The 24074-nt window shown below is 50.2% G+C and overlaps 2 protein-coding genes across 2 annotated transcripts; both read right to left on the minus strand.

Moving 5' to 3' along the window:
• Positions 1-11626: 11626 nt before the first annotated feature.
• On the minus strand, positions 11627-13249 carry LOC125540836 (two-component response regulator ORR42-like). The gene is made up of 2 exons (XM_048704380.2): positions 12408-13249; positions 11627-12075 (listed from the first exon to the last, which is right to left on the minus strand). Exons 1-2 carry the CDS (start codon positions 12621-12623, stop codon positions 11887-11889), a joined length of 405 nt encoding a protein of 134 aa, XP_048560337.2. The 5' UTR covers positions 12624-13249; the 3' UTR covers positions 11627-11886.
• Positions 13250-20189: 6940 nt separating this feature from the next.
• Positions 20190-21510, minus strand: LOC125540831 (two-component response regulator ORR42-like). Its single transcript, XM_048704375.2, has 3 exons — positions 21439-21510; positions 20667-20888; positions 20190-20559 (listed from the first exon to the last, which is right to left on the minus strand). Exons 2-3 carry the CDS (start codon positions 20880-20882, stop codon positions 20371-20373), a joined length of 405 nt encoding a protein of 134 aa, XP_048560332.2. The 5' UTR covers positions 20883-20888; positions 21439-21510; the 3' UTR covers positions 20190-20370.
• Positions 21511-24074: the final 2564 nt, after the last annotated feature.

The following is a 24074-nucleotide window of genomic DNA, read 5'->3' on the forward strand; positions in this document are numbered from 1 at the left end:
GGGGGTCCCGAACTGTGCGTCTAGGCCAGATGGTAACAGGAGGCAGGGGATACGAAGTTTTACCCAGGTTTGGGCCCTCTCGATGGAGGTAAAATCCTACGTCCTGCTTGATTAATATTGATGATATGGGTATTACAAGAGTTGATCTACGACGAGATCAGAGAGGCTAAACCCTATAAGCTAGCCTATGGTATGATTGTTGATGTGTATGTTGTCCTACGGACTAAAACCCTCCGGTTTATATAGACACCAGAGAGGGTTAGGGTTACATAGAGTCGGTTACAATGGTAGGAGATCTGAACATCCGTATCGCCAAGCTTGCCTTCCACGCCAAGGAAAGTCCCTTCCGGACACGGGACGGAGTCTTCAATATTGTATCTTCATAGTCCAGGAGTCCGGCTTAAAGGTATAGTTCGGCTATCCGAACACCCCCTAATCCAGGACTCCCTCAGTAGCCCCTGAACCAGGCTTCAATGACGACGAGTCCGGCGTGCAGATTGTCTTCGGCATTGCAAGGCGGGTTCCTCCTCCAAGTACTTCATAGAAGATTTTGAACACAAAGATAGTGTCCGGCTCTGCAAAATAAGTTTCCACATATTGCCATAGAGAGAATAATAATATTAACACAAATCTAATCTGCTGACGTATTCCATGGTGCGACACGCCACGGCCAAGCCTTTATCCGAGTCGTTTAATTATCCCACCTCAGCGCATTGTGCGAGGCAGTTTCCTTGGCACGTCTTGTTGAAGCAGAGATCGTGTCCCCTCATTTCGGGATTCTCATCAATACGGGCGTGGGTAACCCAACCGTGCCTTTGATTACGGCGCTTGGAGATAAGCAAGTTTTACTAGGCTGGTGGGGACATGTAGTCGCGTCCACCCATATAAGGGGATAAGGATCCATCTTTTCACCCACGCCTTCTTCCTCCTTCGCCTATCCATTCTTGCGCACTCGAGCTCCAGCGCCCAAGTCCGCACTACCACCTCAACCTTCTCCAGTCATGTCCGGAGCGGGAGGCAAGTGGATGGTCTCCTCCATCACGGAGGGACACATCAAAAAGCTGAGGAAGGCCGGATATCTGGCCAGTGACATCACGCACCGGCTTCCCGAAAAGAGGCAGCTCATCCCCACTCCTAGGCCCCATGAGAGGGTGGTATTCCTCCCCCATTTCCTCCGCGAGCTGGGCTTCCCTCTGCATCCATTTGTCCGGGGGCTCATGTTCTACTACGGCCTGGATTTCCACGATCTGGCCCCGAACTTCGTCCTCAACATCTCGGCGTTTATCATCGTGTGCGAGGCATTCCTCCGCATCCGCCCCCATTTCGGCCTATGGCTTAAGACTTTCAACGTCAAGCCAAAGGTGGTGCGCGACAGCCAGGCGGAGTGCAGCGGCGCCATGGTTGGCAAGATGGCCAACGTCCTGTGCCTCGAGGGCTCCTTTGTGGAGACCCGGAAGGGGTGGCAATCAGGGTGGTTTTATGTCACCGAGCCGCGCGATGCCGAATGGGTCGCACCCCCTGAGTTTCGATCCGGCCCCCCTACGCGGCTCACCTCCTGGAAGAGACAGGCCTGTCTTGGGGTAAAAAAGGGGAGCTGACCAGACTCCAAACATGCATCCAAACCCTGGTGGACAAGAAGCTCAAGCTTGTAAACGTAGTCCAGGTTATGCTCATCCGCCTGATCCTCCCGTGCCAACGACGGGCCTTCAACCTGTGGGAGTTCGACCCGGCGCAGCATCAGACTCTAAACAGGCTCTTTGACACGACGTACGAAGATGCCTGGAGGATGCTTTTCAAGGGCGCCGAGGCTCCCGCATCCGCTGCCGAGGATCGCGGATTCAGTACTCAGCATCACGCTCATGCGGTAAGCTGTTTTTGTCCTTTTACAGGGTATCAGTTTTTCATAGTTTGACTCTATGCGGGATCTGAGTTCCCTTATCTTTGATAGGATTGGGTGGTGACGTCCGGACAGATCAACTGTCCGGCTCCTCTGCCCGAAGGCCCAGCGGACGCTCGCTTGGCGAAGCTGCTGGTTCCGGCGCCCTATGTGGTGCCGGAGAAGAAGGCCACGAAAAGGGCCACGGGGACTCGAAAGAGTGCCCGGCGCCAGGAGGTGTCGGATTCGTCATCCGACGGTCCCGAAGCGCCTTCCTCTCGTGAAGACGAGGAGGAAGAAGAAGAGACCTCTCCCCCTCCAGCGGGAGGAGAGAAGAAAAGGAAGGCCGCCCTCTCTGAGGAGGCCGGAGGGTCCAAGAAGGGGAAAACCCTTCCTCCGGGCTGCTCCACCGACGCCGACGACGACGAAGAGGAGTGGCAGCCCAGGGCCAAGCCCCTGGCGAAATCGTAAGTGTCCGGATACCGGAGTAATTCATAGTATTCATTTTTTTCATAGCTTTCCCTTATGTCGAATATGTTTATGCAGCCCACCCAAAGACCGGCTCGACACATCGTCGAGTGGCTCACTGGACCCGTCGGATGTGAACTCGCTTCCAACGGCTTCATCCCCCCGCCCTACGGACGACACCGAAGTGTTGTCCCAACAGGTTCCAAGCCGGGAGGAGGTGGTCCTGGAGGCGCTGCAAGGCGACCTCCCGGACTCCAGGAGTAAAGGGGATGAAACCCCCCAGGGCTCCAAGTCCGGCCCAAGGCCGGACGCCGCTCCGGAACCCTCAAAGCTTCCAGAGTCCGGCGGGCGACCTCCTTCCAAGAGGAACAAGCCCACCGTGCCGGTGACCCCCGTCCAACCGGGGGCGCCGGACAATCTATTGGAGGTGCTCGAAGGCGCCTCCATCGACAAGGGACACCGCACTATTATGAGTGCGGTGGTCCAGAAGGTTCAGTCCGTCAAGAGTGTTGTCCCGAAGCGCCTTCCTCTCGTGAAGACGAGGAGGAAGAAGAAGAGACCTCTCCCCCTCCAGCGGGAGGAGAGATGAAAAGGAAGGCCAACCTCTCTGAGGAGGCCGGAGGGTCCAAGAAGGGGAAAACCCTTCCTCTGGGCTGCTCCATCGACGCCGACGACGACGAAGAGGAGTGGCAGCCCAGGGCCAAGCCCCTGGCGAAATCGTAAGTGTCCGGATACCGGAGTAATTCATAGTATTCGTTTTTTTTCACAGCTTTCCCTTATGTCGAATATGTTTATGCAGCCCACCCAAAGACCGGCTCGACACATCGTCGAGCGGCTCACTGGACCCGTCGGATGTGAACTCGCTTCTGACGGCTTCATCCCCCCGCCCTACGGACGACATCGAAGTGTTGTCCCAACAGGTTCCAAGCCGGGAGGAGGTGGTCCTGGAGGCGCCGCAAGGCGACCTCCCGGACTCCAGGAGTAAAGGGGATGAAACCCCCCAGGGCTCCAAGTCCGGCCCAAGGCCGGACGCCGCTCCGGAACCCTCAAAGGTTCCAGAGTCCGGCGGGCGACTTCCTTCCAAGAGGAACAAGCCCACCATGCCGGTGACCCCCGTCCAACCGGGGGCGCCGGACAATCTGTTGGAGGTGCTCGAAGGCGCCTCCATCGACGAGGGACACCGCACTATTATGAGTGCGGTGGTCCAGAAGGTTCAGTCCGCCAAGAGCGGACTGACTAAAGCTTGCACTAGCCTTTTAACAGGCTTTGAGGTAAGTAAAGAATGTTTAAATAATGTTACCGCATAGATAGTAGCCCCTGATGCTCTGTTGGGCGTTCGGGAAGAAAAGCCGAATAGAGGATCAAAGAATTCACAGGAGTCTAACAAAAGGAGTCAATATGCGTATGCAGGCTTCTCTGCTAGCGTCCGCCGCACTAACTGCGGAAGTGGACATGCTGAAGCAGAGCCTCGAGAAGTCCGAGCAAGAGCTCGGGCGTGCCAAGAAGCAGCTCGAGGAGAAGGAAGGTAAGAAATACCCTGTTTGAATATGTATATAAAAAAGGCGCAATTGCAAAAAATGACAGGATTGACATGGCTATTGTAGGGGCCACGTCTGAGGTGGCGACCCTTAAGCAAGCGCTGCTCGAGGCCGAGAAGAGTGCGGCCACGGAGCGCACCGAGCGGGAGAGGTATGAGGCTGAGGTTGGCAAGGTGCGGCAAGAGCTCCAGGTTCTCATGAAGAAACATGAGAGTTTGGAGCTTGACTCGAAGACGCGAGCATCCGAGCTCACGGCAGCTATAGAAAATGCCAAGTCTGCCAAGACCGAGTCCCAGAAGACCCTCCAGGAGTTGGATGAGGTGAAGAAGATAGCGGCGGGTAAGGCATTTTTTATGCAAAGTAAACATATAAACGTGAGTTACCTTATACTTACCCGAATCCGGAGCTCTCCAGGGGCATTTGCAGATCTTCCCCAGAGTGTATCCGATGTCGCCGCATTCTATCGAGCCGAGGAGGGCAGCTCGACGGAGAAGGTGTTCTGGTCTCAGTATGCTGAGGCCGGACACCCCGTGCCCCTGAGCGACCAGCTGAAGCAACTGGTCGAGCTCCACAAGGCGGTCGAATAGGCCATGAAGGGCCTCCTAGTTCGCCTGTGGCCTGGAGAGGCCCTGCCTGGGAGCTATTTCGGGCTGGTGCGGCGGCTGGTGGAGGCCTGTCCAAGGTTCGAGGTTATCAAGCGCTCCGTCTGCATAGAAGGTGCCCGTAGGGCCCTTGTGAAGGAAATATGCCCTAGAGGCAATAATAAAGTTATTATTTATTTCCTTATATCATGATAAATGTTTATTATTCATGCTAGAATTGTATTAACTGGAAACATAATACATGTGTGAATACATAGACAAACTTAGTGTCACTAGTATGCCTCTACTTGACTAGCTCGTTAATCAAACATGGTTATGTTTCCTAACCATGAACAAAGTGTTGTTATTTGATTAACAAGGTCACATCATTAGTTGAATGATCTGATTGACATGACCCATTCCATTAGCTTAGCGCCCGATCGTTTAGTATGTTGCTATTGCTTTCTTCATGACATATACATGTTCCTATGACTATGAGATTATGCAACTCCCGTTTGCCGGAGGAACACTTTGTGTGCTACCAAACGTCACAACGTAACTGGTTGATTACAAAGGAGCTCTACAGGTGTCTCCAATGGTAGATGTTGGGTTGGCGTATTTCGAGAATAGGATTTTTCACTCCGATTGTCGGAGAGGTATCTCTGGGCCCTCTCGGTAATGCACATCACATAAGCCTTGCAAGCATTGCAACTAATGAGTTAGTTGCGGGATGATGTATTACGGAACGAGTAAAGAGACTTGCCGGTAACGAGATTGAACTAGGTATTGGATACCGACGATCGAATCTCGGGCAAGTAATATACCGATGACAAAGGGAACAACATATGTTGTTATGCGGTCTGACCGATAAAGATCTTCGTAGAATATGTAGGAGCCAATATGGGCATCCAGGTCCCGCTATTGGTTATTGACCGGAGACATGTCTCGGTCATGTCTACATTGTTCTCGAACCGTAGGGTCCACACGCTTAACGTTATGATGACAGTTATTATGAGTTTATGCATTTTGATGTACCGAAGATTGTTCGGAGTCCCGGATGTGATCATGGACATGACGAGGAGTCTCGAAATGGTCGAGACATAAAGATTGATATATTGGAAGCCTATGTTTGGATATCAGAAGTGTTCCGGGTGAAATCAGGATTTTACCGGAGTACCGGGAGGTTACCGGAACCCCCCGGGAGCTATATGGGCCTTAGTGGGCTTTAGTGGAAAGGAGAAAGGGGCAGCCCAAGGTGGGCCGCGCGCCTCCCCCCTCCCCTAGTCCTATTAGGACAAGGAGAGGTGGTCGGCCCCCTCTCTCTCTTTCCCCCCTCGAGGAATCCTATTCCAACTAGGATTGGGGGGGAATCCTACTCCCAGAGGGAGTAGGACTCCCTTGGCGCGCCCTCCTTGGCCGGCCGCCCCTCCCCCTTGGCTCCTTTATATACGGAGGCAGGGGGCACCCTAGGACACACAAGTTGATCCTTGAGATCGTTCCTTAGCCGTGTGCGGTGCCCACTGCCACCATATTCCACCTCGATCATATTGTAGCGGTGCTTAGGCGAAGCCCTGCGACGGTAGAACATCAAGATCGTCACCACGCCGTCGTGCTGACGGAACTCCTCCCCGACGCTTTGCTGGATCGGAGCCCGGGGATTGTCATCGAGCTGTACGTGTGCTAAGAACTCGGAGGTGCCGGAGTAACGGTGCTTGGATCGGTCGGATCGGGAAGACGTACGACTACTTCCTCTACGTTGTGCCAACGCTTCCGCAGTCGGTCTGCGTGGGTACGTAGACAACACTCTCCCCTCTCGTTGATGTGCATCATCATGATCTTGCGTGTGCGTAGGAAAAATTTTGAAATTACTACGTTCCCCAACACCTTGCCCGTGCTAAGGTGCACTGGGGCAAGCTGGATGCTGAGAAGCTTGTGAAGGATGGGACACCGCCGGGGAAAGAGCATCGTAAGCCCGAAAATTACTATAAGGATGTTCTGAAGGGTGCCCGCCTTGTGGCGGATGAATGTACTAGGGATGTAATTTTTGAGTAAAACTCGCTCGTTTTTGTCCTGTGCGCTGGAAACTTGTTCATATGCGCTTAGTAATGCTGTTTGGATTTAAAATATTACCTTCTGTGCGGCTGTTTATCAATTCTGAGAGATGGCGAGTCGTCGGCTTCTGCCCCCATGCCTCTAGTGCTGGGGTGTTCGGGGATAAACCTGAGCACTCTTTTTTCCATGTTTGGGTCCTTCGAGGGAGGCGCTCAGCCCAGCGAATGAGGCAATCGGACTATAACACGTGAACACTCTCACTTAGCCATAGAATTCTATAATTTTAAATTTCGGCGAAGCCCCTAGTATTTGGAAGGCCGATTTCGGGGCGCTATCCACGCCTTGGCCGGACAGAGCCGACTCCTCGCCCGAAGCGGCATAAGTCTTTAGGGACTCAAAAAAACCTCTCGAACAGCGACCAGCTCTCGCTTCATCATGACAGTCAGTTTTAGCTTTCTCCACTGAGGTGCTCGGCCCAGCTCAACTGGGGCACAATCGCAGTGGTTCTCCTAGTGCTACCTTAGCCGATATAGCGGAACGTAAGGCACCAAAACATAGGATCCGGGCAAACCCAACTATTGACCCAAAACATGATTCGGAGCCGATGCATATAATGCTATAAGTTTGGGGTGCCGCACTTGTGAAAGTGTTCGGACTTCTCACACCATATTGAGGGGTACTGAAGCCCCTGGCGTATTTTAGCCATACCAGATTGTACGGGTGCAACATGTCGTTAAGGAACAATTATTTATAAAAAGGTAATGCAAAAATAGACAATAGCTATGCGTTGTTTATTAAAAATAGCTGCGATCAAAGCAGAACGATACAAGTAATGCGAGAAACGAAAAGTTGGCCTATTGAACATGTCTGCTCCAGGGGCAAGCTGCGGAATAGTATGCGAAACAGGTATACTGCTCGTGATAGAGACCACCTGGGATTTCCGTGATGCGGCATGGATTGTCTCCTTCCTTGGTTCTTGCATCGTTTGTGCGGCAATTGAACTGCCGAAGCGGCCTTCCGAAGAGTAGAGTCCTGGAAGTAAGAGAAAAGTAAAAAAAATCGGCAGCCCCTGGTGCAGTTTAAACCGTGTTTTGGGCGTGCCGTGATGGTGCCCCTCCCCCTATGCCCATGGTATTTCTAGAGCGTAGTTATGTACGCGAAGTACTGGCGTCGCCTTTTTGCGAGGGTTGGGGTTGGGGCCGTATTGCTACGCCTGCTCGGAACGTGCCAGGCGGTCTTGTTGTAGGTTACTCTGGGCGCGCTTGATGGTGTCCAGACGTTTAATGGCCGGACTGGAGAACTGCCTGGAGAGGCTGCTTTGTACTTCCGCTGCAAGGGCCGCCATGTGCTCCTCCGTTCGGAGGGAGCGTTCGGTGTTTCCATTAACCGTAATTACTCCTCGAGGGCCTGGCATCTTGAGCTTAAGGTATGCGTAGTGCGGGACCGCATTGAACTTGGCGAATGTGGTTCGCCCGAGCAGTGCATGATAACCACTGTGGAACGGGACTATGTCGAAGATTAACTCCTTGCTTCGGAAATTATCCAGAGATCCGAAGACCACTTCAAGTGTGACTGAGCCTGTGCAGTTGGCCTCTACACCTGGTATTACGCCTTTAAAGGTCGTTTTGGTGGGCTTAATCCTCGAGGGATCTATGCCCATTTTCCGCACTGTATCCTGGTAAAGCTGGTTCAGGCTACTGCCACCGTCCATAAGGACTCTAGTGAGATGAAATCCGTCAATAACTGGGTCGAGAACCAATGCGGCGAATCCGCCATGACGGATGCTAGTGGGATGGTCTCTTCGATCAAAGGTGATCGGGCAGGAGGACCATGGGTTGAACTTTGGGGCGACTGGCTCTACCGCGTATACGTCCCTTAACACATGCTTCCGCTCCCTTTTGGGGATGTGGGTGGCGTATATTATGTTCATCATCCGCACTTGTGGGGGAAAACCCTTCTGTCCATTGTTGTTCGGCGGCCGGGGCTCCTCGTCGTCATCGCTATGCAACCCCTTGTCTTCATTGTCGGTGCTTAATCTGCCTGCCTGCTTGAACACCCAACAGTCCCTGTTGGTGTGATTGGCCGGCTTTTCGGGGGTGCCATGTATTTGGCACAAGCGGTCGAGTATTCGGTCCAAGCTGGACGGGCCCCTAGGATTCCTTTTGAATGAATTTTTTCGCTAACCGGATTTAGAGCCTCTGAATCCGGCATTAACTGCCGTGTCCTTAGCATTGTCGCCGTTGATGCGGCGCTTCTGCTGGTTGCGACGCGACCTGCCACTAATGTCCCTGGTGTCCGAACGACCAGGGTTCTTGGTCATATTGTTGCTACGAGCAAGCCAGCTGTCTTCTCCCGCGCAAAAGTGGGTCATGAGTGCCGTGAGTGCTGCCATAGATTTTGGCTTTTCCTGTCCGAGGTGCCGGGCAAGCCACTCGTCCCAGATATTATGTTTGAAGGCTGCTAGGGCCTCTGCGTCCGGACAGTCGATTATTTGATTTTTTTTCTTTGTTAGGAACCGTGTCCAGAATTGCCTGGCCGATTCGTCTGGCTGCTGAATTACGTGGCTTAGGTCGTCAGCGTCTGGCGGTCGCACATAAGTGCCCTGGAAATTGTCGAGGAATGCGGCTTCCAGGTCCTCCCAACGGCTGATTGACCCTGTTGGCAGGTTGTTAAGCCACTGCCGGGCTGGTCCTTTAAGCTTGAGTGGGAGGTATTTGATGGCGTGGAAATCATCTGCGCGGCCATGTGGATATGACGGAGATAATCCTCGATCCATACCGCGGGATCTGTTGAGCCATCATATGATTCGATGTTTACGGGTTTGAAACCCTCGGGGATTTGATGATCCATTATTTCGTCTGTGAAGCACAATGGGTGTGTGGCGCCTCTGTACTGGGCTATATCATGACGTAGCTCCAATGAGCTTTGTCTACTGTGTTCGGCCCTGCCGAATTTGTGACCGGCGTGATGGTTACCGTCTCGAACCGTGGGGCGCCCACGCGATCCGTAGATCAATCTTGTTTGCCTTGCCTTTTCCTCCAACATATTACGTAAGTCCGGCGCATATTCCCATGCCTTGGTACGGGGTGCGGCTTGGGTGGAGGGCCATGAGGCCTCTCTGTCGCGGCCACGAGGTGGCCTGTCGGCCGCGTCGAGTGCTTCCTCCTCTAATCGGGGTAGCACCCTGCGCTTTGGGTAGCTCTTGGAGTGGCGTTCGAGTTTATGCTCTTCGGCCGCAAGGACTTCAGTCCATCTGTCGACTAGTAGATCTTGATCAGCTTTAAGTTGTTGCTGTTTTTTCTTGAGGCTTCTTGCCGTGGCCATAAGCCTGTGTTGAAAACGCTTTTGTTCGACGGGATCCTCTGGCACGACGAATTCGTCGTCGTCGAGGCTTGCCTCGTCTTCGGAGGGAGGCATATAATTATCGTCCTCGACCTCTCTGTCAGTCGCTCTCTCATGAGGGCTGGTTTCTCCATCCTCCTGTGCTAAATCTTGCTCGGGGGGATGTTCTTCGGCGCTTTCTGGGGTATTATTATCTCCCGTGCTGGAATCGCCGTTTTTGTGTTGGCGGGATTTTGAGCGGCGCCGCTGACGCCGGCGCTTTTGCTGTTTCTTGGAGGGGTCATCCTCCGCTGTTCCATCGCCATCTCCCTCTTTTGGGGTGTCCATCATGTATATGTCATATGACGAGGCGGCTTTCCAGGGCCTAGTAGGCGCTGGTTCTTCATCATCTCCTTCATCGGCGTCCATACCGTCGATGTCTTCGGAGTCGAAGTCGAGCATGTCGGTTAAATCATCGACAGTGGCTACCAAGTGGGTGGTGGGTGGGCTTTGAATTTCTTCATCGTCCGTACCCCAACCTTGCTGACCGTAGTCCGGCCAGGGCTCTCCTGATAAAGAGAGAGACTTCAGTGACTTCAGGATATCGCCGAAAGGCGAGTGCTGAAAGACGTCCGCGGCCGTGAACTCCATGATCGGCGCCCAATCGGATTCGCTCGGTAGGGGCGCGGAGGGTTCGGAGTCCGGAGAAGAATCCGGCTCCATGGAGTCATGAGTCTTGCAGAGTACGGGGCTGGTGTTCGGCTCAACCGCCGTTGGGATCGCAGCCCCCGAGGTGGCGTCCAACCGCCCATCCTCGATCGGCGCGGTCGGCTCCGAACTAGTGGTCGGAGCCGATGCGGGTGCGGCCTCCAGGGCACTGTTCGGCGGCAGAGTTAGATCATGCTCGTCGTGACAGTGCAGCGTGCTCGGCAGTGGTTCGAATCCGTCGAAGATCAAGTCCCCACAGATGTTGGCCGTGTAGTTTAAACTTCCGAATCTGACCTGACGGCCAGGGGTGTAGCTTTCGATCTGCTCTAGATGGCCAAGCGAATCGTCCCGCAGTGCGAAGCCGCCAAAGACGAAGATCTGCCGGGGAGGAAGGTCTCACCCTGGACTACATCGCCATTAATGATCGTAGGAGCCATCGGGCCTGACGGCGACGGCACAGAGGAACTCTCAATGAAAGCACCAATGTTGGTGTCAAAACCGGCGGATCTCGGGTAGGGGGTCCCGAACTGTGCGTCTAGGCCGGATGGTAACAGGAGGCAGGGGACACGAAGTTTTACCCAGGTTCGGGCCCTCTCGATGGAGGTAAAACCCTACGTCCTGCTTGATTAATATTGATGATATGGGTATTACAAGAGTTGATCTACCACGAGATCAGAGAGGCTAAACTCTAGAAGCTAGCCTATGGTATGATTGTTGATGTGTATGTTGTCCTACGGACTAAAACCCTCCGGTTTATATAGACACCGGAGAGGGTTAGGGTTACATAGAGTTGGTTACAATGGTAGGAGATCTGAACATCCGTATCGCCAAGCTTGCCTTCCACGCCAAGGAAAGTCCCTTCCGGACACGGGACGGAGTCTTCAATCTTGTATCTTCATAGTCCAGGAGTCCGGCTTGAAGGTATAGTTCGGCTATCCGAACACCCCCTAATCCAGGACTCCCTCAATCAATGATGGATTAATAATAGCGGTCATTAATTGGATACGCCACACTGACCATTAACTAGTAGTCCGGACAATATAACAGTTAAAAAATATTGATAGTCAAATAATTTTCCTCTCAAAATGGTACATGACTCACAACATGAAACCTGAGTTAGTGAGAAGCCTTGGCCAAAAACATAAAGACCTATAGATCATATCGATCCAATATATCATAGGTATCATATTATTATGGATAATGATGTCTTGCCATTAACATGACGTTCTCGAAATCAAATGATACATTTGAACAAGCAACACAACAATGGAGACTGAAGCAGACATAGATCGAAAAGTTATACATTATTATTTCCTCCACCACTTAAGCAAGATGAATTGCACTAGGCCATCTCATTCTTCTTCTTCTTGATGACCTCCTGAATGATAGGGCCAAGAGCCTCCATCCTCATTGGTTTGGGCACAAATAAATCAGCACCAGCACTCATGAACGGCTCCATGGCATGGTTATCGGCAGAAACCCCAACCATCTTCACATCAGTTTCCCCCATAGCACGAATCTTCACAATTGCCTGTCGAGCAATATAAATATTATATTGTCTTTTCTTGTAAATAAGAGGATTATATGTAGTATATAAGAATGTTTAGGTAGTATATATACTATTTTTTGGTAGTATATATCATATTTTATGCATACTTCATTTCGCGTACAAATATGTACGTATTTCACAAATACAATAAAACTATGAGCTCACTTGCAATTTTTTCATATAACTCACTTTGGAGTATCTTAGATATAGTATATGAACATAATAAAAATAATAAAGTTGAGTATATACTACCACATGGTAGTATATATATATATGCCAAATACTTGCATATACAATGATATAGAATTAAGTACCTCTGGACCAGTCATGATGGGCATATTCTTATCAAACAAAACAATGTCAAAAAATTTCCCCGCAAGGAACAAATCAACAGCTTCCTTCCCATTCATGGCTAGAGTAACCTCACAGTGAAGTCTGAGCAGAATTGTTGAGAGGACCAACCTAGAAACTCCAATGTCCTCTAGAAGTAGTGCCTTGATAGAGGTGGATCCTTTGGCCTTGAGCTCCATGATCACCTAAATGAATTACAAACACATGAATATATTTTATTCTTGATCCATGCATGCCATATTAGTACTTGCAAGCACATTGTTATTCTTGAAAATAATCAACTAGCAAAATCTTAATATATTACTAAACTCATAGTTTAAACATCGCATAACACAATGAAACAAAATTGTCTATTTCAAATGAAACAATGACAGAGCTGAAAAAACCGATGCGCCAGGATAACATGCCAGCAATAATATATAAATGCATATAGATGGGTGCTAAGAACAACAACCATGAAGGTATTGATTAACAGATCAAATTAAAATGAATACTTCCACCCTATACTGGTATAGATCCACCTCTAACATTCTCATGGATGTAAAGCATGGACACTATAAAAGCACCAGAAGCCTCACGATGAAACTAAAAGCACCAGAAGCCTGATGATAAAACAAGGCAGGAAAACAAATAATGTAACATGTAGCTGAAGGTTAGAACCAGATGGTGCTGGAGGAGATTGGGGATCTTCCTACTCTTCCCACTAGATAGTCTGGTGGTTGGGTGCTGGTATGCCTCGTATGACAAGGTATTTATAGATGGGAAAAGGTAAGTGTGGCCAATGGACAACCTATCTCCACTGCCTTCACACGCGTAGAAAATCCGCACCGATCTTCGCCCAAGTATAAATGGAGAAATCAATATTGGTCATGAATATTTTCTTATTAATGATTCATGTCCCCACATAAATATTCTCGATTGATGTTTATATGCAACTTAATGTTTCATATCTAAGGTCATGTATTAAACTATATGTCATCAAGTTACTAGAAGTTGTATGAGTTATACTTCCAAATTTTGAATGTTGGCCAATATACTATAGTTAATATTTTATTTTGAGAGACATGTTACAACGCATAAACTCACAACACACACACACACACACACCTATGAAGGCGAACACATATACCTACCACTGGGAGCAGCAATGTGATGTTGAGTCAATAGATATTGACATTGACAATGCCACCATAGGCACTTCATTGTAAAAGTCCAAGTCATTGCATTGAAATAATAATGTAAGAAATACTGAACTAAATATAGAAAATATTTGAGCACCCATGCGATGTGTAGAACTTGAACCTCGGGTAGGCTTGTTGCCGTAGAAAGTACCTGGCCATATAAGGCCAACTCCAACGCATGACTCCAACTGGTCCGTCCCCGTCTGTTTGGGGCTAAACAGACACAAAACGCGACCCAACACGCGGGAGCAAATGAACAGATGTCCTTTTTCTGTCCGCTTTTGAACCATTTTCGGTCCAAATTTGGGCCTCGTTTGCATCGAAAAGGACACGGGCGGACGAGTGCGACGCGTGCCCTTGTCCTCCCCTAGCCTGCCCGTCGGAGACATGGTCGTCCCTTTTTCTTCTCCTCCTCCCCTCCCCCTCGCCCCCACCCCCGCTATAGTCGCCGCCGGCATTTTCTCGGCCACCTCGCTGACTCACTGTCTCGTAGTCTACCCCAATCGACCACAACACGACGGTCGGATATGTGCCTCTCTCGCCCCTGCACTGGTGGTCAACTGCTATACCTACGGCTGCGGGATTTGGCGCATGCGGCTACCGGATTTGGCAAATCCGGCCGCATGTGACTGCGCCTTGCCATGGATTGGCAGGGTACTGGTTCGCACAACCATGGCCACGCCTCCGCATCGCATGCAGGTACCGAATCTACCTCTTGCTGCTCGGATCTATACCCCGGCGATGGTTTGCCATCAAAGACATGGCCGACCTCTGTCTAGGCTGGGCCTGGCCCAGCGGCTAGACGGTATTAATTTAGATGATGTTCTTGATGGTCATTATGTGATTTTATGCATCTCTAATCAAAATGGAACCAATAAGAAGTTTTGATTATAGATTTAATGAGCAAATGTGAAAGTGCAATCATGCTCTTAATCAAATTTTGATATTGATGACAAAATACATACATGAGACTAATTATATTTGCTAAGTGAATACACATGATATTTGTCTTCTTGGCATCATTATGTAGGGATCATGGACACATCAAACGAGATATGACTCAAGAAGATGACAACAGAGAAGAAGTGTAGACTCCTTTATATAAATTTTGAGTTACAAGGATTCCGCACTATTAAGAGGGGATCCAAGTGGTATTTTCAAGATTTGTTCAAATGTCAACATAATGTCACTATCATACTACAGGTATTGTAACACCCCTATAATTAAGCTATAGTGAATTCACCCTAATGATGCCCCTTCGCGTGGCCACCGAGCTCCTCCTCATCTGAGTTCATGTCTAGGATCTTCATCGTCGTCGCCCACGTCGCCTGCGGCCACGAGCTCAAGTCAGGAGCCCCTACATCGCCGGAATCGATGTCCTCGTCAAGCTCTGTCGTGCCACTCGCTGCTCACCGACCAGAGCCTCGCCAACCCGCTTTGCACCTCTATAGTCTCACTATGAGCCCCGTCGTCTTTCCTCTCTATCTTTCTGCTTGTGTGCGCCCCCTAGCTAGCTCCGTGGCCATTGACGGTGCTCGTTGCCACCATTCGCATCACCGCCGCGGCCACTACTTTCCAAGCTTGCATTCGAGCACCACATTGAGCTCCTGGAGCTCCTAGGAACCCAACGCCGCCGTTTGTTCGCCTTGTCGTCCTCCGCAGCCTCGCCAGCGTCCACCCCAAACTCCAACCGACGCCTCGCCTTAACGCCAATGCCAACTCCGGCCATCTCCAGTTGAACCGATGCCACCGTTGCACGCTCACCGCTTCTCTGATTCAAATGCGTCCTCCGTGCGCAAAATGGCCGCTAAAGACGCAATCCCGAACCCCACCACCGTTCTTCTGGTCGCCGGAGCTCTACCGCCGGCGCGCCACCGCGTTTGGACTATCCTGAGTCACTGACACGTGGGCCCGGCCTACCAGGAACGTCTTTTAGCACTAACAAAAAGTGTAATATGTCACTCACACACGGCCCCCAAATTAGCATTTACTTAATTTAAATAATATCCTATTAATTAACCCTTGTCACTGACCACTAGGCCCCACCTCCTAATTATAGTTAATTAAACTAATTAAAATGCTGACAAAACCCCGCTAAGCAGTGAGTCCCATTGGTCAGGTTTGACTAGTCAACCTAACTGTTGACTGCTGACTCAACAGTCAATAGGCCCCACCTGTCAGTCACAATCCGTAGTTTACCGATTTATGCACGTACTTCCGCTGGTTATCATTTCTATGTAAGCTTTGTGTTCTCCTTTGTAATATTCAATTATGCCATGCAAAGGAAAATCAAGGATTACTATTCTTTGTACATATGTAGTGTATTTTTCATTCCAGTAGTAATAGTTAAAGTAGAGGCCAGATGTAGTGACATAGATGGTCGAAGGCTATTTGGGGCAGCCCCAAGCCCTACATCGCTCGTGGTGCTCCTTGGTTGTTCAAGAAGGACCTCCTCAACGAGATAATAGATCCCTAAACTAAGTTTACTTCTCCATTTCCGTAGCAATCTTCGCTCCTTTTTTGATCAATTCGTTTGTTGGCGCCATGGGCTGCAGCACACGATGGCGATCACGGAAGATACGCTAGGAGAGGAGGAAGAAGAACACGGGGAATTTTTCCTGCGCCCGAACGCCGGCCGCATATACGGCTTTTCTGTATTTCACCTCTTTTTTTTTAGAAAAGGAGGATGACCCCCGGCCTCTGCATCTGGGCGATGCATACGGCCACTTTATTAATTATTCTCACAAGACCTTACAAAGTGATACAACAGTAAGACTAAAGCCACCGTCTAAGCAACAGACTGTCGCTACACCTATCCAGCTGATGAAGGGGCGCAGATAGCCTGGGCCTAATACCAAACAGACATCGCAGCCAAGCCTAACATCTAAGACCTGAGACCCCAACCTAGCCACTTGCCGGGTATGGGGCACACACTGGTCTGGCGTGCTCTCAGAGGCCGCCGCCGCCAACTGCCACCACTCCATCTTCAGAACTATACTGATGCATCAACCTTACTTGGTCTAGCTATCGTCGACGCCACCACGGCGCCCAACGACACCTCCTCCCTGCGCGCAAACAGCTGAGCACGTCGCGGTCGCCACTGATACACCTCAGCGCCATGCTGTCAAGTACCACCAGCCGACACAGCTTGAAGTCCTTGGAAGATCTGTCGTGCATAGCACCTGCCGACCAGGCATGACAAAGTGTAGCACCTGTCGGTCAGGCATGACTTGACATCTCCACCGAAGCTCCGTGCAAGACGAAGCCGCTCCACCTCCTGCCTCTGACTTCCAGCGCTGCTCCACAAACGAGGCTCCCAAGAGAGAAACGACACCGCAGTGCCGTCATCGTTCGAACTGGAAAACCATATCATAGGGTTTCCCCCGGAGCAGCACAAGTGGGTCGACAGTAGTTACAGAATGATGCCTTCATCAAGGTAACGGCGCAGAACGCCGCCATCGTCCGCCATCGGCTCGGTTTTCACCGGCAACTATGTCTCCCCGACTCGTAGCCGGGACAAGATTACAGATCACGAGATCCGATCATCCAGTCTCAGGTCGACCACCTCCGACGTAGGAGATGACCACCACCGCCATAATCCTTGTGATGTGATGCAGACCCGGAGTGCTTCAGCGAGCCATCGCCGAATCCGATGAGATGCAGCAGTTTGAGGACGTAACGGCAGCCCGGGACGCGCCCCGGCCGCCGCTGCCGCCATCTCGTACTACTCCCGCCGGCTGCAGCCAAACCCCCCGTCGCGCCCCGGCCGCCGCTGCCCGCCATCCTCATCGGGAGGGAGATCCAAATCAGGCTGCCACCGCCTCAGATCTCAGGACGCCAGAGGAGGTCCGTCGCCGCCGCGCCACGGGGCCTTCGCCCAGCGATGTTGCCGGCAGCGGCGGAGGAAGGGGGGTGCACGGGGAGTCGAGGGAAGATCAGGATGTGGCCGCCCGGTGCGGCCCGGCGGCGGCCGCACGGGGTCGGGAGGAGGAGTCGGGGTCGGGAGAAGAAGAGCCTACGGGCAAGATGTACGGGCTGGAGATGTACGGGGTCGGGAGGAGGAGTCGGGGTCGGGAGATTTCACCTCTAGCTCGAACTCGATCTCCTCAGTGATTTCACAGGAGTGGAGAGGGTTTAATACCCGCGAGCTTCGACACGCCGGGACGCGCTCGATTGCGCCCACCTATCACTCGCCACGCCCCGCTCGCTCCGGCTCGCGCACTCCGATCGTGCACGCACACGATCGCCGCGGCCATGCTGCGCACGCGACGCGATCCTGTCCTCCTAATCCCTCATTAGCTAACCCACGCAGCCACGCGCACACACACGCTGACTCGCACACACACGCACACCTACACTCAGGCACACACGCACACACCCGAGCCCGCCATAGGCTGGACCTGACGCGACCAGGACATGCACACACGCCGCACGTTCTCAGCCCCGCCGTGGCTTATTTCCTACATTTCACCCCCTAAGGCACGACCTAGAGGAGGCCGGCGTCCTCGACGCCGACGTCCGCCAGCAACGCGTGCTCCGTTGCTGGCTTCCTCCGCAGCTGGGGGCAGTCCCGCTTGAAATGGCCACGCTCGCTGCACTTGTAGCAGTGCCCGCGTCTGTTGCCGCCGTTGCCCGATGCCATGCTCCGCCCGTCGTCGTCGTCGTCCCGAGCGCCGCTCCCGCGCGCGCCACTACGCCATGGTTAGGAGGAGTTGATCAGCCCAGCGCTCGCCGCCGTATTGTCCATGGCGCCGCGTCCGCTCATCAAACGCACGCAGCCACCCGAGCACCTCGTTGAACACCATCTCATCGACATTGCAGAACTGCTCAATGCCGGCGACGACCGGGAACAAGCGTTCGGGGACGGTGTCCGGGAGCTTCTTCACGTGCGCCGCATCGCGCAGCGTCTCCCCGAGGTTCGCATACCGCGCCGTCATCGCAGCCAACCTCCATGCGTACGCGTCCAGCCCCTCGCCATCCACCATCTTCAAGCGATCGAACTCGCCGCGGAGCGTCGCCAGCCGGGCCGCCCGCACCCGATCGGCCCCGACGAACCTCACCTTCAGAGAGTCTCATACCTCTGTGGCGGTGAGCTTCGTCACCACCGACAGCAGCACATCCTGCGGCAGCCCACCGAGGATCATCGCACTTCCCGTCTTGCACTTCTTTGCGTTCACCGTCGCGTCGCCCGCCGGCGCCACCGCCTCCCACAAAGTGTGGGCATCGAGGATTGTGTGCGCCTTGATCGCCCACACCATGTAGTTGTCCGGCGTGAGCATCGGCATCGGCATCGACACCGAGCCCGCGCCTCCGCCGTGCGCCACAATTGGCATCGCCATCGACGAGCTCCCTCACCTTGCTCTGATACCAAATGTTGGCGCCACGGGCTACGACACTCGACGGTGATCACCGGAGACACGCTCGGAGAGGAGGAAGAAGAACATAGAGAAATTTTCCGGCGCACGAACACCCGCCGCATGTACGGCTTTGTCGTATTTCACCTCAAGCTCGAACTCGATCTCCTCAGCGGTTACACAGGGGTGGAGAGGGTTTTATACCCGCAAGCTCCGACACGCCGCGCCGTGCTCGAACGCGCCCACCTCCACTCGCCACATCCTGCGCTCTCCGGCTTGCGCGCTCCGATCGCGCACGCACACGATCGCCGCAGCCATGCTGCGCGCCCAACGCGGTCCTCTCCCCCTGACCCCTCGCTGGCTAACCCACGCTGGCACGCGCACACACACGCTGACTCGCACACACATGCACACCTACACTCGGCACGCACGCGCACACCCGAGCCCGCCACGGGCCGGACCTGACGCGACCAGCGCATGCACACACACGCGCACGCTCTCAGCCCCGCCATGGCTTATTTCCTACATCGTATATGCAGCTCGCATGTGCCCTCTCTCTTCTGCTTGAACCCGATTGGATGTATGGCGTGTTAATCTCAATCATTGGAAGTAGGAGATGACACGACACTCCTCAGTACTTCCTTCGAAAACCTCATAGTAGATTGTAATATTTTAAATGTATAACTCGTCAACACCAGGGAGGCTAGAGCCAAATGTCAGGTTTCTGCTTGGTGCTTGCTGATGTTGCAAGAGGAGAAAGGTCGGGAAATAAATGAGGTAATACCATAAATGCTACCAGGCAGCAAGCCTGGTAAGCTATCTCAAAAAACAACAACCAGCAGAATACCATAAATGCTAGGATTTCGAATAAGGGTCTATGAACCTTGCTGCAATCCGTAGACGCACTAGTAGTGAAACCTTTCTCAAGCAGATGGATGGGTGCATGGCAAGTTAATTTTACTTATATGGACATGGCAGAGATATGGGGATGTTTGCCAATAGTTTTATATAAAGGATCAGTGACGGATTAATAATAGCGGTCATTAATTGGATACGCCACACTGACCATTAACTAGTAATCCGGACCATATAACAGTTAAAAAATATTGATAGTCGAATAATTTTCCTCTCAAAAGGGTACATGACTCACAACATGAAACCTGAGTTGGTGAGAAGCCTTGGCCAAAAACAGAAAGACCTATAGCTCATATCGATCCAATATATCATAGGCACCTTATTATTATGGATAATGATGTCTTGCCATTAACACGAAGTTCTCGAAATCAAACGATACATTTGAACAAGCAACACAACAACGGAGACTGAAGCAAACATAGATCGAAAAGTCATACATTATTATTTCCTCCACCACTTAAGCAAGATGAATTGCGCTAGACCATGTCATTCTTCTTCTTCTTGATGACCTTCTGAATGATAGGGCCAAGAGCCTCCATCCTCATTGGTTTGGGCACAAATAAATCAGCACCAGCACTCATGAACGCCTCCATGGCATGGTCATCGGCAGAAACCCCAACCATCTTCACATCAGTTTCCCCCATAGCACGAATCTTCACAATTGCCTGTCGAGCAATATAAATATTATATTGTCTTTTTTGTAAATAGGAGGATTATATTTATATATATACATGCCAAATACTTGCATATACAATGATATAGAATTAAGTGCCTCTGGACCAGTCATGATGGGCATATTCTTATCGAACAAAACAATGTCAAACTTTTTCCCCGCAAGGAACAAATCAACAGCTTCCTTCCCATTCATGGCTAGAGTAACCTCACAGTGAAGTCTGAGCAGAATTGTTGAGAGGACCAACCTACAAACTCCAATGTCCTCTACAAGTAGTGCCTTGATAGAGGTGGATCCTTTGGCCTTGAGCTCCATGATCACCTAAATGAATTACAAACACATGAATATATTTTCTTCTTGATCCACGCATGCCATATTAGTACTTGCTAGCACATTGTTATTCTTGAAAAGAATCAACTAGCAAAATCTTAATATATTACTAAACTCATAATTTAAACATCGCATAACACAATGAAACAAAATTGTCTATTTCAAATGAAACAATGACAGAGAACGATCGATTGTGCTATGCATGCAAAGTTCCCCATGTTCATTCCTTTTTCTATGATGTGCAGGACTGAAAAAACCGATGCGCCTAGATAACATCAACATGGAAAATAAACAATGAACATGCCAGCAATAATACATAAATGCATATAGATGGGTGCTAACAATGACAACCATGAAGATATTGATTAACAGATCAAATTAAAATGGATACTTCCACCCTATACTGGTATAGATCCACCTCTAAAATTCTCATGGATGTAAAGTGTGGACACTAAAAGCACCAGAAGCCTCATGATGAAACTAAAAGCACCAGAAGCCCGATGATAGAATAAGGCAGGAAAACAAATAATGGAACATGTACCTGAAGGTTAGAGCTAGATGGTGATGGAGGAGATTGGGGATCTTCCTACTCTTCCCACTAGATAGTATGGTGATTGGGTGCTGGTATGCCTCGTATGACAAGGTATTTATAGATGGGAAAAGGTAAGTATGGCCAATGGACAACCTATCTCCACGGCCTTCACATGCGCAGAAAATCCGCACCGATCTTCGCCCAAGTATAAATGGGGAAATCAATATTGGTCGCAAATATTTTTTTTATGAATGAGTCATGTCCCCACATAAATATTTTCGATTGATGTTTATATGCAACTTAATGTTTCATATCTAAGGTCATGTATTAAACTATATGTCATCAAGTTACTAGAAGTTGTATGAGTTATAGTTCCAAATTTTGAATGTTGGCCAATATACTATAGTCAATATTTTATTTTGTGAGACATGTGATACGTCTCCAACGTATCTATAATTTTTTATTGTTTGATGCTATTATATTATCCATCTTAGATGTTTTATATGCATTAATATGCTATTTTATGTCATTTTTTGGGACTAACCTATTAACCTAGTGCCCAGTGTCAGTTGTTGTTTTTTCCTTGTTTTTGTCTTTTACAGAAAATCAATACCAAACAGAGTCCAAACAGAACGAAACTTTTTGAGGATTTTTCTTGGACCAGAAGACAACCATGAAGCTTCCGGAGGAGGCCAGAGGGGCCACGAGGGAGCCACAAGCTCACAGGGTGCGCCCCGGGAGGGGGTGGCGCCCCCGGGCTCGTGGGCCCCTCGGGACTCCCCTAACCCTAACCCCAGCTCCATAAATACTCAAATATTCCCCGTATACTAGAGGGCACACCAAAAATACTTTCCCGCCGCCGCAAGCTTCTGTTCTCGTGAGATCCCATCTTGGGGCCTTTTCCATCACTCTGCCGGTTGGGGATTCGATCACAGAGGGTTTCTACACCAACTTTGCTGCCCTACCGATGATGTGTGAGTAGTTTACCACAGACCTACGGGTCCATAGCTAGTAGCTAGATGGTTTCTGCTCTCTCTTTGATCTTCAATACAATGTTCTCCTCGATGTTCTTGGAGATCTATTTGATGTAATCCTCTTTTGCGGTGTGTTTGCTGAGATATGATGAAAATTTATGATCAGATTATCTATGAATATTATTTGAGTCTTCTCCGAACTCTTTTATGCATGATTAAGATAGCTTTTTATTTCTCTCCGATCTATTGATTTGGTTTGGCCAACTATATTGATCTTTCTTGCAAAGGAAGAGGTGCTTTGTGATGGGTTCAATCTTGCGGTGTCCTCACCCAGTGACAGTATGGGTAGCAAGGCACGTATTTGTATTGTTGCTATCAAGGATAAAAACATGGGTTTTTTTACCATATTGATTGGATCTATCCCTCTAAATCATGTCATCTTGCTTAAGATGTTACTCTGTTCTTGTTAACTTAATACGCTAGATGCATGCTGGATAGCGGTCGATGTGTGGAAGTAGATGCAGAATTGTTTCTGTCTACTTATCACGGACGTGATGCCTATATTCATGATCATTGCGTTAGATATCGTCATAATTATGCGTTTTTCTATCAATTACTCAATAGTAATTTGTTTACCCATCGCATGTTTCTTTCAAGAGAGAAGCCTCTAGTGAAACCTATGGGCCCCGAGTCTATTTTTATCATATTTTTATTTTCAGATCTATAAAACCAAAAACCAAAAAATACCTTGCTGTAATTTATTTATATTTACTTTATTTTACACTTTTACTTATCTTTTATATCAATCTCTATCAGATCTCACCCTTGCTAGTGACCTTCAAGGGTTGACGACCCCTTTTTCATGCTGTGTGCAAGAGTTTGTTAGTTTGTGCAGTTGCATCTATTGGAGACTTGTGTGTACCTCCTACTGGATTGATACCTTGGTTCTTAACTGAGGAAAATACTTATTTCTACTTTGTTTCATCACCCTTCCCTGTTCAAGGGAAAAATCAACGCAAGATCAAGAGGTAGCAACACGGTACAACATATAAACTCACAACACACACACACACACACTCACCCCTATGAAGGAGCACACATATACCTACCACTAGGAGTAGCTATGTGATGTTGAATCAATAGAAGTTGAGATTGACAATGTCCCCACAAGCACTTCATTGTAAAAGGCCAAGTCATAGCATTGAAATAATAGTGACTGAAAGACTGAATTAAATATAAAAAATATTTGAGCACCCATGCTACGTGTAGAACTTGAACCCCGGGTAGGCTTGTTGCCCTAGAGAGTACCTGGCCATCTAAGGCCAACTCCAACGCACGACCCCAAATGGTCCGGCCGCGTCCGTTTGAGGCTAAACAAACACAAAACGCGGCCCAACGTGTGGGGGCAAATGGACAAATGTCCTTTTTCTGTCTGCTTTCAAACCATTCCCGCTCCAAATTTGGGTCGTGTTTGCATCGAAAAGGACACGGGCGGACGAGCACGACACGTGCCCTTGTCCTCCCCTAGCCCACCCGTCAGGGACACGGCCGTCCCTTTTTCTTCTCCCCTCCCCCTCGCCCCCACCCCTGCCATAGCCGCCTCCACCATTTTCTCGGCCACCTCGCTGACTCGCTGCCTCGCAGTCTAGCCCAACCGACCACAGCACGACA

The sequence above is a fragment of the Triticum urartu genome, chromosome 2A, assembly GCF_056163025.1.
Source record: "Triticum urartu cultivar PI428250 chromosome 2A, HENAU_Tu73, whole genome shotgun sequence".
Taxonomy (NCBI): Eukaryota; Viridiplantae; Streptophyta; class Magnoliopsida; order Poales; family Poaceae; genus Triticum; species Triticum urartu.